General features: G+C 37.0%; 1 protein-coding gene across 1 annotated transcript in view; it reads left to right on the top strand.

The window, feature by feature from the left end:
* LOC112617266 (A disintegrin and metalloproteinase with thrombospondin motifs 20) overlaps nt 1-11,375 on the top strand; it is a 205,199-nt gene that overhangs the window by 180,272 nt on the left and 13,552 nt on the right. The window contains exons 32-37 of the mRNA XM_025374005.1: nt 2,178-2,375; nt 3,083-3,212; nt 3,410-3,504; nt 3,592-3,683; nt 4,218-4,351; nt 9,692-9,783. Of these exons, the coding sequence (XP_025229790.1) occupies nt 2,178-2,375; nt 3,083-3,212; nt 3,410-3,504; nt 3,592-3,683; nt 4,218-4,351; nt 9,692-9,783 (741 nt within the window). The remainder of the gene's footprint in view (nt 1-2,177; nt 2,376-3,082; nt 3,213-3,409; nt 3,505-3,591; nt 3,684-4,217; nt 4,352-9,691; nt 9,784-11,375) is intronic.

Genomic DNA, 11,375 nt, shown 5'->3' with positions numbered 1-11,375 from the left:
GCAGGCTTTGTTCATTTCTTTTTCTTCTTTTTTCTTTTGGTTTCTCTTCTCGCTTCATTTCATTCATTTGATCCTCAATCGCTGATACTCTTTCTTCCAGTTGATCGAGTCGGTTACTGAAGCTTGTGTATTTGTCACGTATTTCTTGTGTGATGGTTTTCATCTCTTTCATTTCGTTTATGACCTTCTCTGCATTAATTACTCTAGCCATCGATTCTTCCACTTTTTTTTCAAGATTTTTAGTTTCTTTGTGCTGGGTACGTAATTCTTCCTTAGCTCTGAGAAATTTGATGGACTGAAGCCTTCTTCTCTCATCTCGTCAAAGTCATTCTCCATCCAGCTTTGATCCGTTGCTGGCAATGAGCTGTGCTCCTTTGCTGGGGGAGATGCGCTCTTATTTTTTCAATTTCCAGCTTTTCTGCCCTGCTTTTTCCCCATCTTTGTGGTTTTATCTGCCTCTGATCTTTGATGATGGTGACGTACTGATGGGGTTTTGGTGTAGGTGTCCTTCCTGTTTGATAGTTTTCCTTCTAACAGTCAGGATCCTCAGCTGTAGGTCTGTTGGAGATTGCTTGAGGTCCACTCCAGACCCTGTTTGCCTGGGTATCAGCAACAGAGGCTGCAGAAGATAGAATATTGCTGAACAGCAAGTGTACCTGTCTGATTCTTGCTTTGGAAGCTTCCTCTCAGGGGTGTACTCCACCCTGTGATGTGTGGGGTGTCAGACTCCCCCTAGTGGGGGATGTCTCCCAGTTGGGCTACTCAGGGGTCAGGGACCCACTTGAGCAGGCAGTCTGTCCCTTCTCAGATCTCAGCCTCCATGTTGGGAGATCCACTGCTCTCTTCAAAGCTGTCAGACAGAGTCGTTTGCGTCTGCAGAGGTTTCTGCTGCTTTTGTTGTTGTTTAGCTGTGCCCTCTCCCCAGAGGTGGAGTCTACAGAGACAGGCAGGTTTCCTTGAGCTGCTCTGAGCTCCACCCAGTTGGAGCTTCCCAGAGGCTTTGTTTACCTACCTCAGCCTCAGCAATGGCGGGCGCCCCTCCCCCAGCCTCCATGCTGCCTTGTGGTTAGATCACAGACTGCTGTGCTAGCAATGAGGGAGGCTCCATGGGCGTGGGACCCTCCTGGCCAGGTTTGGGATATAATCTCCTGGTGTGCCCATTTCTTTAAAGCGCAGTATTGGGGTGGAAGTTACCCGATTTTCCAGGTGTTGTGTGTCTCAGTTCCCCTGGCTAGGAAAAGGGATTCCCTTCCCCCTTGCGCTTCCCAGGTGAGGCAATGCCTCGCCCTGCTTCAGCTCTCGCTGGTTGGGCTGCAGCAGCTGATCAGCACCAATTGTCCGGCACTCCCTAGTGAGATGAACCCAGTACCTCAGTTGAAAATGCAGAAATCACCGGTCTTCTGTGTTGCTTGCGCTGGGAGTTGGAGACTGGAGCTGTTCCTATTTGGCCATCTTGCTCCACCCCCTCTGGAAAGTTTTTCAAAGCAGTAGGCTGGAATGATTTTATAGTGTCACTTTGTTTCTCATCTGTCATGGATTACTATTCTTTATTATCTAAGGTTGAGTTTCTTAAAAGCCGTTGTTTTGTATATTTTTTCCAGATGATTTGGTTGTTTTAAGTTATAAGGTAAATCTTTTCCTTTGTACTCCACTTTTGCTAAAAGCAGAAATCTATTTGCCCATTTTTGGATTGTGGCTTTAATTTACACATAAATCACTTACCTATTTTAGTCAAATGTTATTAGGCTTTACATTATATCTATGAAGATACATGTGTGCTAACTTATACATTGTTACCAGTGATCTAAGGCTAATAGACACCCTTTATTTCCAGTAAGGACCCTCAATATGTTTTATTCCTCCAAAGCTGTGCCTATTGGGAGATACAGTTTCATACAGTTAAGATGGTAATGTAATTAAAACACACACACACACACACACACACGGGCACTACAGGCAGAAAATCTAGCCTAAATGTGAGTTTCTTTCATTTGTTGGTACAACTCTGGGAAACTTGTCTCATGTCTGAACCTATGCTTGCTCATCTGTAAATGAAACTAATTAAATAGGATTATTGTGGAAATGACACAGCATAATGTATATTAAGCATCTGACAAATATTAAGCCCTGGCTAAAGTTAATGACATTTTCTTCTCTTTTAATTATGTATTTTTCAGTGTGCAAACAACTGTGGATTTAGTTACAGACAGAGGATTACATATTGCACCGGGATCCCATCTACTAAGAAACATAAGCTCCATCGACTTCGGCCTATAGTCTATCAAGAATGCCCTGTGGTGCCTTCCTCTCAGGTTTACAAATGCATTAACAGCTGTTTGCATTTGGCCACTTGGAAACTTGGAAAATGGAGCAAGGTCAGTGTATAATTATGAATTTTAAAACTTCTGAATAAGACTTTCTAGGTGTGGGAAATCTGGTAATCTGTATGTCTAATTAGATCCTCAGAGTTGCTTCAGACCACTATTGTCTAAAAACCACTTCATCAGTTATTTATATAAATATCTTATCTCTTGTTTGATGCTTGCTATAACTTGCTTAAAGCAGAGACCATAATTCATACTTATTTCTGTTCCTTAGAGGACTTAGCACAGTGGCTTGCACTTTGAGTAAGTGCTTAAGAAATATGTATTGGTTAAGTAAAGAAGTAAATAAATATGACATATGAGTAATAAAAGTTATTTGTATCATATTCTGTTTCCAATTGAATTGATAGAAAGTAAGTAAATATCACTTTGCAAACTTAGCACATAACTTAATGAGATAGTCTTAATTACCATCACTGACTAATGTTTATTAAGTATTTACAATGTATCATTGCTAACTGCACAAAATGAATGAGAAGAAGCCAGTAACTGAGAAATAATAGATTCAGGCTCATGCCTAAGGATTTTTCCCACCTGGGAGTCTCCAGCCAACAGCATAGTTTTGTGTCTTCTGTGGATCTAGCCACTACTGACCCTCAGTGTGCTACAGAAATACCTGGTCTAAGAAAACGAGACTTGGATTTTCTGGCCTTATGATTCATAATATAGTTTACCTTCAAATTTTACTCTGTTTGCAGTGCTCAGTGACTTGTGGAATTGGGATAATGAAGAGACAAGTGAAATGCGTTACCAAACATGGTTTGTCCAGTGACTTATGTTTAAACCATTTAAAACCAGGTGCTCAAAAGAAATGCTATGCCAATGACTGTAAGTAGTAGACTTCAAAACTCTACCTAATACCTAAGGGTTTCTAATAAGTTTCAGTTAAAGTAAATATCTGTAATAGTTGCACACTCCACAAAACAAAGCGTCAGATATTCAGAGTGTAGCAATATTTCTATGATTAGGTTCATGCTGTGTTTGTAATTTGCTCTGTGTTAAGTTGTGTTAATTTGTCTTTGAAGGTAAATCATTTACCACCTGCAAAGAAATTCAAGTGAAAAACCACATTAGAAAGGATGGTGACTATTACCTTAACATTAAGGGAAGAATAATAAAGGTATTATGAAAACAGTTCCTATTTTATTTTAACGTTGATCATTGACTTTGGAAAAAGTTTTTCTAGATGTTTACATTTTTTCTTTAGATTCATTGTGCAGACATGCACTTGGAGAACCCTAAGGAATATTTGACACTGGTCCAAGGTGAAGAAAACTTTTCTGAAGTGTATGGCTTTAGGTATGAGATGTGTGTTGGTCTATCTGAACATTTTCATGATCTTCCAAGAGAATTGGAACTTCTGGCCTTCAGAGTGATACTTGAATAGCTTACATGGGAGATAAATAATGCAGGAGCAGGTAGACATGTTAGGACCTAAACCAGATGTTGTTAATGCCTGTTCAGAAATAAAGGCTTGAATATTAACCTGTACTGTTAATATTGACAGAGAGATTGACTAAGAATACTGTGGCTGAGAAGTCAGACATGGAGAAGGGAAGAATTTAAGAACTATGTGCATTTTCATAAAATCAAACTAATTCCAGTAATAAAAGCTAGAAGAATTGCAGTTGAATTATTTTTCTACAAACTCTTCTTAGATGTTTCATTGAGAATTTTGTAGTTTGACCTAAAGTGATTTTTACTTCTTTCTTAACTTGTTGACATTATAATATCGAAGAGCAGGAGTGTGTTTTATTTTTCTATTCCCAAAGATAATCTACATTATGGCCTAGTAACCGCATCTAATACTAAAATATTCCAATGTTGTTACAGACTAAAAAATCCATATCAATGTCCTTTTAATGGGAGTAGGAGGGAAGACTGCGAATGTGACAATGGACACCTAGCTGCTGGATACACTGTTTTCAGCAAAATAAGAATTGATCTCACTTCCATGCAAATTAAAAGTAAGTGCTCAATCTACATTTTAGAATCAAAAAGCCTCCATTTGCTTATGAATGTCTAACAATATGTTGGTATATATGGTAGCCAGGGTACAGAGAAGGACCTGGCATTGTGCAAAAATTGCTTACTTTTTTAAAAACAGTTAGCTACATACTTCCTCTGCAATGACATGCACCATGAGGACTTTTTTTTTTTTTTTTTTGAGACGGAGTTTCACTTTTACTGCCCAGGCTGAAGTGCAATGGTGCAATCTTGGCTCACTGCGACCTCCGCTTCCTGGGTTCAAGCAATTCTCCTGCCTCAGCCTCCTGAGTAGCTGGGATTACAGGCACATGCCACCATGCCTGGCTAACTTTTTTGTATTTTTAATAGAGATGGGGTTTCACTGTGTTGGTCAGGCTGGTCTCGACCTCCTGATCTCAGGTGATCCACCCACCGTGGCCTCCCAAAGTGCTGGGATTACAGGTGTCAGCCACCGCTCCCAGCTGAGGACTCTTAATAAAAATGTAATGACAGTGACAAGTAAGATACTGCCCTTCCAAGATAAAATCCTCTACCTTAAAATCCTCAGGTACATTAAGGATAAGAAAGTTGATATCCTCAGTCTACTTGTGGAACCTTTTTGCAGGGTTTAAAGTAATCATTTAAATTAGTTTCAAATGATAATTTATCAGGTATTTTCCCATACATTATCTCATTTGACCTTTTTAACACTCTTATATTAGTTAAGGCAGATATTACATCACAATGTTATAAGTAATATGGAAGTTAAGCAACTTGTTCCATTCATACAATTAGTAACTGGCATTAAGGAAAACAAAGTCCTACCACAGACCTTAGATTATACATCATATTGCTTTTCTAGAAAATAATTTATAATACAATCAAGTCAAAACATCTTTATAGAACTTAATATACACCAGGCAAATGCAGCCTGCCATCTTGAAAGTTACATATCTACATGAAGAGGCAAAAAAGTGCATTTCACTAGCAGAGGCTCCATCTCAATTGCCATTGAATCGTCAGTGCCTAGCATGGTGCATAAGTCATAGAAAGCAATGAAAAAAATTTAAGACAGCATATGCATGAATACATAATATATAAATTATAGTCATATAATTATGAACCATTATTATTAATAATAATGGCTATGATTTACTGAATATCCGCCATCTACTACAGTGTGGAAGCATTATGTTACTATGGTTACAATTATAAATTCTAGACTGTCTGGGTGTAATTCTTCATCTTCATTTATCAGCTGTGTGATGTTGGTGATCAGCTGTGATATGTCTTTAAGCCTCAGTTCCCTCATGTGTAAAATGAGAAACTACCACTAAGGTTTTTTCTTCATTTCCTTTTTCTTTCCTTCTTTTTTTTTTTTTTTTTGTTCTTATTTGGTGATGATTAAGAGATGATATTTGTAATGTATCTAGTCATTGTTTTACATATAATACAAGGTTGTCAAACCCACAGCCTACAGTCCTCATGCGGCCCAGGGCGGCTTTGAATGTGGCCCAACACAAATTTGTAAACTTTCTTAAAACATTTTGAGACTTTTTTTGTGATTTTTTTTTTAGTTCATAAGCTATTCTTAGTGTTAGTGTATTTTATGTGTGGCCCGAGACAATTATTCTTCCAGTGTGGCCCGGGGAAGCCAAAAGATTGGACATCCCTGATAGAGTACATGCTGTATAAATATTGGTTATCATTTAATAATGTGTATGGTTATAAGCATGTTATTAGCACTCTAAGTTTCTAATAGGCACTCAGTAGCTTATTTGCTGTTAACTAGGCTGCTTTTTAACAAAGCTGCCATTTTGCCAGGCATTAGTCTGGGCCCAGAGCATACAATATCAAATATATACAGTTTCAGCTCCTCTCTTCTTCTTCCTCAAACTTGTATAGTAAAAATCCAGCCTTGATTAAATTAAACCTCCTACCCATTCTGTGCTTGTAGCATAAAACTGAATGTGGCAAATAATACCAGCCCTTCTGACTGATACCATTTTAAACCCATGAGTACTAAGCTTACAGGGATCCTTGGCACTGCCAAGTAACTCTATTGCATTTCCCTAGTCCATTCTCTCTCCTACTTTTCTAACTTATACTTTCTCCTCTAGCTTCGAATTTCAACATTTTTAATACCTCCATTCTACTAACTCACTGCTGGTGATCTTGCTCACTATTTCACTGAGAAAATAAGAACAACCAGAAGGGAATTGCTCAAGTTCCCACTGCCATATCTACCCGCCTACCAGAATCTTTACCTATCTCCTTTGCTTTCTCCTGTTTACTCTGGATGAACTCTTCATGCTCCCATCCAAGGCAAATACTGCTCCTTGTCCTCTAAACTCAGTGCCTTGTACCTACTCAAGAACATTATTTCAGCATATTTCATGATCTCCCTCACATCCTCAATTCTGCTGCTGAATCATTTAAATTCTTCATAGAGAAACATGTTATTTCTTTCATCATAATCATGAGCAAATAATTTTGACTTTTACCCTTCCAGCCACTGTCCAGTTTCTCTGTGTTCATTTATAGTAAAATTTCTGAAATGAGTTATAATTTGCACTCTCCAATTTCTCTTTCCCCATGCTATACTCTAATCAATCTCTTATTCATATCGCTTCAGGAAACAGTCCTTATCAAAGTCGTCAATAACCTGTTTCCCTAAATTCAATGATAAAGTCTTGTTTTTCATCTTACATGATTCAGCAGCAGCATTTGTATACCAGGACACCATCCTCTAGTGGTTTTGCGCCTTTCTTGACCCCTGTTTCTCCTATCTTTCTCAGTTTCTCGACTTGGCAAGTTGTTCTTCATCTTCTACAACTCTGAATGTTGAGGAGCTGTAGGATTCAATTGTTATTTGGGAATCTCATTAAATTTATAGATTTCAAGTACCACCTGTTAAATGACAGTCCCAAATGCACATTTCTAACCTGGACTGCTACCCTAAACTCCAAAATCCAACTGTCTACTCAGCATATTCATATGAATGTTTAATAAGCATGTCACACTCAATGTATCCAAAACTGAACTTCTAATATTTCCTGCCAAACCTGCTCCTCAAACCCAAATGTTTACCACTGCAGTAAATGCCACCAATAATAGTCTACTTAGTCTAGCTAAAACCTAGCAACACCTTCAACTTCTACCTTTCTTCCACACCCACATGTAATTCAGCATCAACTTCTGTCAGGTGAATTTTCAATGTGCATGCTGTTATGGACAGAACTGTGCCTTTCACTGGTCAACAAAAGTCAACATGACCTTCCCATCTCTATTCCCTCTCAGTTTTCTGCTGCCCCGACCCCCTTCATCACTCCTACTATAGACACAGTGGCCTGTTTGCTGTTCCTTGGACACACCAGGTATGCCCCCATCTTAAGGCCTTTGCACTTACTGTTGCATCTGCCAGGAACATTCATCTGTAGCTGTCTGTATGTTTTACTCCTTCATTTCTTTTGGGTCTCTGCTGAAATTCATCTTCTAAATAAGGCCATCCAGAACCACTCTCTACCACTAAATTCTCTTCCTCCCCATTCTATTCTCTGCTTTATTTTCTTTCCATAGCAAGTATCACCCCTAATATACTGTAATATTTGTTTTATAACTTGTCTCTTCCTGGTAAGACTCAGGTTCCACTGGCCTCTGTTTCACCCACTGCTGTGTTCACAATATCTATAATACTGCCCAATGCAAAATATATTGTAAATAAGTATCTGTTGAATTGAAAGTCCTTGCTTTTCTCAAGAGGTTTATAGGAACAGATAGTTTGAACAATCTCAAGACAACTTTGAGTTAACGAAAGTGGCAAAAAATGAGTTTTAGGAGGAGGGAGAAGCATGAACAAAAGCATGGAAGGGAGAAGCATTTTGCTGGTATCAGAGAATAAAAAGCAGTCTAGTTTTGTCTAAACATAAATCAAATGTAGGTTGGGGGATGGTAGCTTATTAGAGAAGTTTGCAGGGAGCAGATCATGAAGAACAGTGTATACTAAACTATCCATTTGAATTTTATCTTGCAAGTTATAGGAGCCATTGGAATAAAAGCATAAAGGCATATGCAGGGGAAGGAATAGAGTTGGTTGGAGGCAGAACAAATTGTATCCATGAAAAATGAATAGGAAGCTAATGTAACAATTCAGATAAAAAGTGATGAGTACTGGAAACATGGGTCAGGATACCCATCTGAGAAATACTAAAGAGGTAGACACTACAGGATTTTCTGATAGAAGGGGTGTGGGAATTAGTGACATGGAATGTTTAGAAAGGTTTCTAAAATAACAAGACAGATGGTAATACAGTTTAGTGAAATGGGAAATAGACCAGGGCAAATAAATTTGGAGAAAAAGGTAATTCATTTAGCTTTGAACATGTTAAATGACAGATATCTGTGGGTCATCCAAGTAATGATGCCTAATAGGAGTTTGATATATGTTCTGTAACTCATCAGAGTCAAATGAACTGCATATATACTTATGAGTCATCATTGTGTAATTGGCTGATGAAACTGGCTGTTGATTGACATGCTTTTGGAGATAGTAACAATAGATGCTTTGAAAGTTGTGTCTCTGATCTTTCCCAGCCTAACCCACAAATGCCACAACTAGATAGTGGTGTGCAGATGAATGACGACCAGTTATCCAGGGAAGAAAAAGTCTGATTTGTGGTGTTAGGCACAAATATATACATTGTGTATGTATTCCCGCCATGACCAATCATAAGCTACCAACATGACCTCATTGTACCTGGGCTTGGGAAGAGATGCACACAGTTGGCTCTCACTATTTGTTACAAGCTGGGTCTGGTAAACCATGGAAAGCTTCCTGGTTTCCTGTGGAGAGATTTTTCTCTGTGGAGAGATTTTGAATTACCTAAATGAATTACCTAAATGAATTTTTATATATGCTGTCTATAAGCATTCAGTTTTATTGTTTTGTCATTTATGTTTACATAACCTTTTTTTTCTCCAGTGATTTTGCTTCTGACCCCACTTTATCTATTTCAGATACTCTGTGACTTCAAATGTAATAATGCATTTATTTAGTTTTAAATCTTCTATTTAATTACTAATATGCTTGCCATTTGTTAGGGAAATTTATGATATGAACATTTTTGTATTAAACAAAATTTATTCATTGAGAGCCTAGTCTATGTTATACACTAGAATTGTGGCATTTGTGCTTAAAATTTTAAAATTAATATATAAATATGTATGTTTACTAAGTAAGTAATATGAAAACTCTGTGTTTGATGACAAAGATTGCATTATTGTCTCCATGCTAAAGAGTTTCATTTATTATTTTCTATTTTCTATTTATTATTTTCTAGCTACAGACCTTCGTTTTTCCAAAACAATATTTGGAAATGCCGTTCCATTTGCCACAGCTGGAGATTGCTACAGTGCTGTCAGATGCCCACAGGTATTTCACATTTGTTTGATTAATTTTCTTTCATTGTGAAAAAAAATTATAGCTTCTCTTCATTTATTTTTTTTTGACCAGAATATTGCAATAAACATAAGTAAATAGAAATGCAAAGCTTCATATATGCACTTTGTTTCAAAGGTCATAGATAATCTTTGGAGGAAAAGCATCTTTGCCAATTTTGGGTTTGTTTAAAAGGTATAACAATAATTTTAAACAGATTCTATTTCTTCTTCCATAATATGTTATCAGTTTTTTCATCTTTCCATTTAGTCCATGGAAATGAATAGATATTTGTCAAAAGGCAAAGGAACGGATCACAAGCATGTGACTTTCATACACTTCTGCTGACATCAGTTCTAATAGCTTCCTAGGTCTGTAACATCCTCCAAATGAGAGTCTATTATTGGTAAAATTTATATTGAATACATTTTCATATTTTTATTCTTGCTTTTATCCTTTATTTCCAGAGTTCTCTTCACATGCTCTTATGTCATTTCCATGATTTCCAATATAGAGCATGCTTCTTAGAAGAAAATTTACTCTCACATTTTTAACTAGAGATTTTACATAGATAATGAAAACAATATTTTTATGGTAAGATGAAGGATTGTAAGCTAGATGAATATAGCACTTTTAGGTGACTCATTGGTAATGGAATATATGAATCAAATCTACTACCTAAGACAAGCGGTAATTACTATATTGTATGATTTTGAAGAGAAGTAGTTAATAGTTTGTCATAGACCTCTTTTCTTAGACTATTCTGTTTATAATTTTCATCATATGACATTGAAGTTACGCTTATATTAGGAAGAGAGGACATTTTCTGTTAGAGAACTTAAAGGAGATCAAGAGACACTGGAACTACAGGCTGAAATGAATAAAAGCCTGGATAAATCTATACATCTTAACTTAGGTCCAGAAACTCAAACAGAATGTGGTGATGTTACATGAAAAGACATAGGTGTTTTATTCACCCAGCATGAGTTCAGTATGACTCCTTTAGAGCAGGGAGTGATTTATAAACAACCTAATATAGTCATAAGGTTACAAAACAAAATAGCAAGATGGAAGGATTTATTTTTATTTGATACTGAAACATTACAGTTATTTTAAAATTTCTATCTGTAAAAGATCATTTTCAATCTACTTAGGAGTAGGAGGGGATCATAGGAAAGAAAGAAGGGTTTAAATCATGTCAGCTAAGGAAAATGGAGAAGGTAGCCAGGAAAAGAGTGGGAGATAATTGTAATGATCTTTACATATTTAAAGAACTACCATACCATGAAAGAGGAATGAGGTCATGTGTGTTCCTCCAGGAGGCATTAATAGGGCAGTAGATTCCAGCTCAACAGTAAGAAGGCTTTGACAGGTAGAGTTGTTGGTAAGGAGAACCCAAATCTGGGGCCCAAATAAATCGTTAATTTTTACCTTTATTTGTATGGATTGATCTTGTATTCTGCAACTTTGCTGAACTAATTTATTAGTTGTAACAGTAGATTTCTTAGGATTTTCTTTATACACAGTGATGTCATCTGCGAATAAAGATAATTTTACTTCTTCAATCTAGATACCTTTTATTTCTT

Source organism: Theropithecus gelada, unplaced genomic scaffold, assembly GCF_003255815.1.
Source record: "Theropithecus gelada isolate Dixy unplaced genomic scaffold, Tgel_1.0 HiC_scaffold_15987, whole genome shotgun sequence".
Taxonomy (NCBI): Eukaryota; Metazoa; Chordata; class Mammalia; order Primates; family Cercopithecidae; genus Theropithecus; species Theropithecus gelada.
Note: the sequence above shows the minus strand (reverse complement) of the source record. Positions and strands in the feature narration are given on the sequence as shown.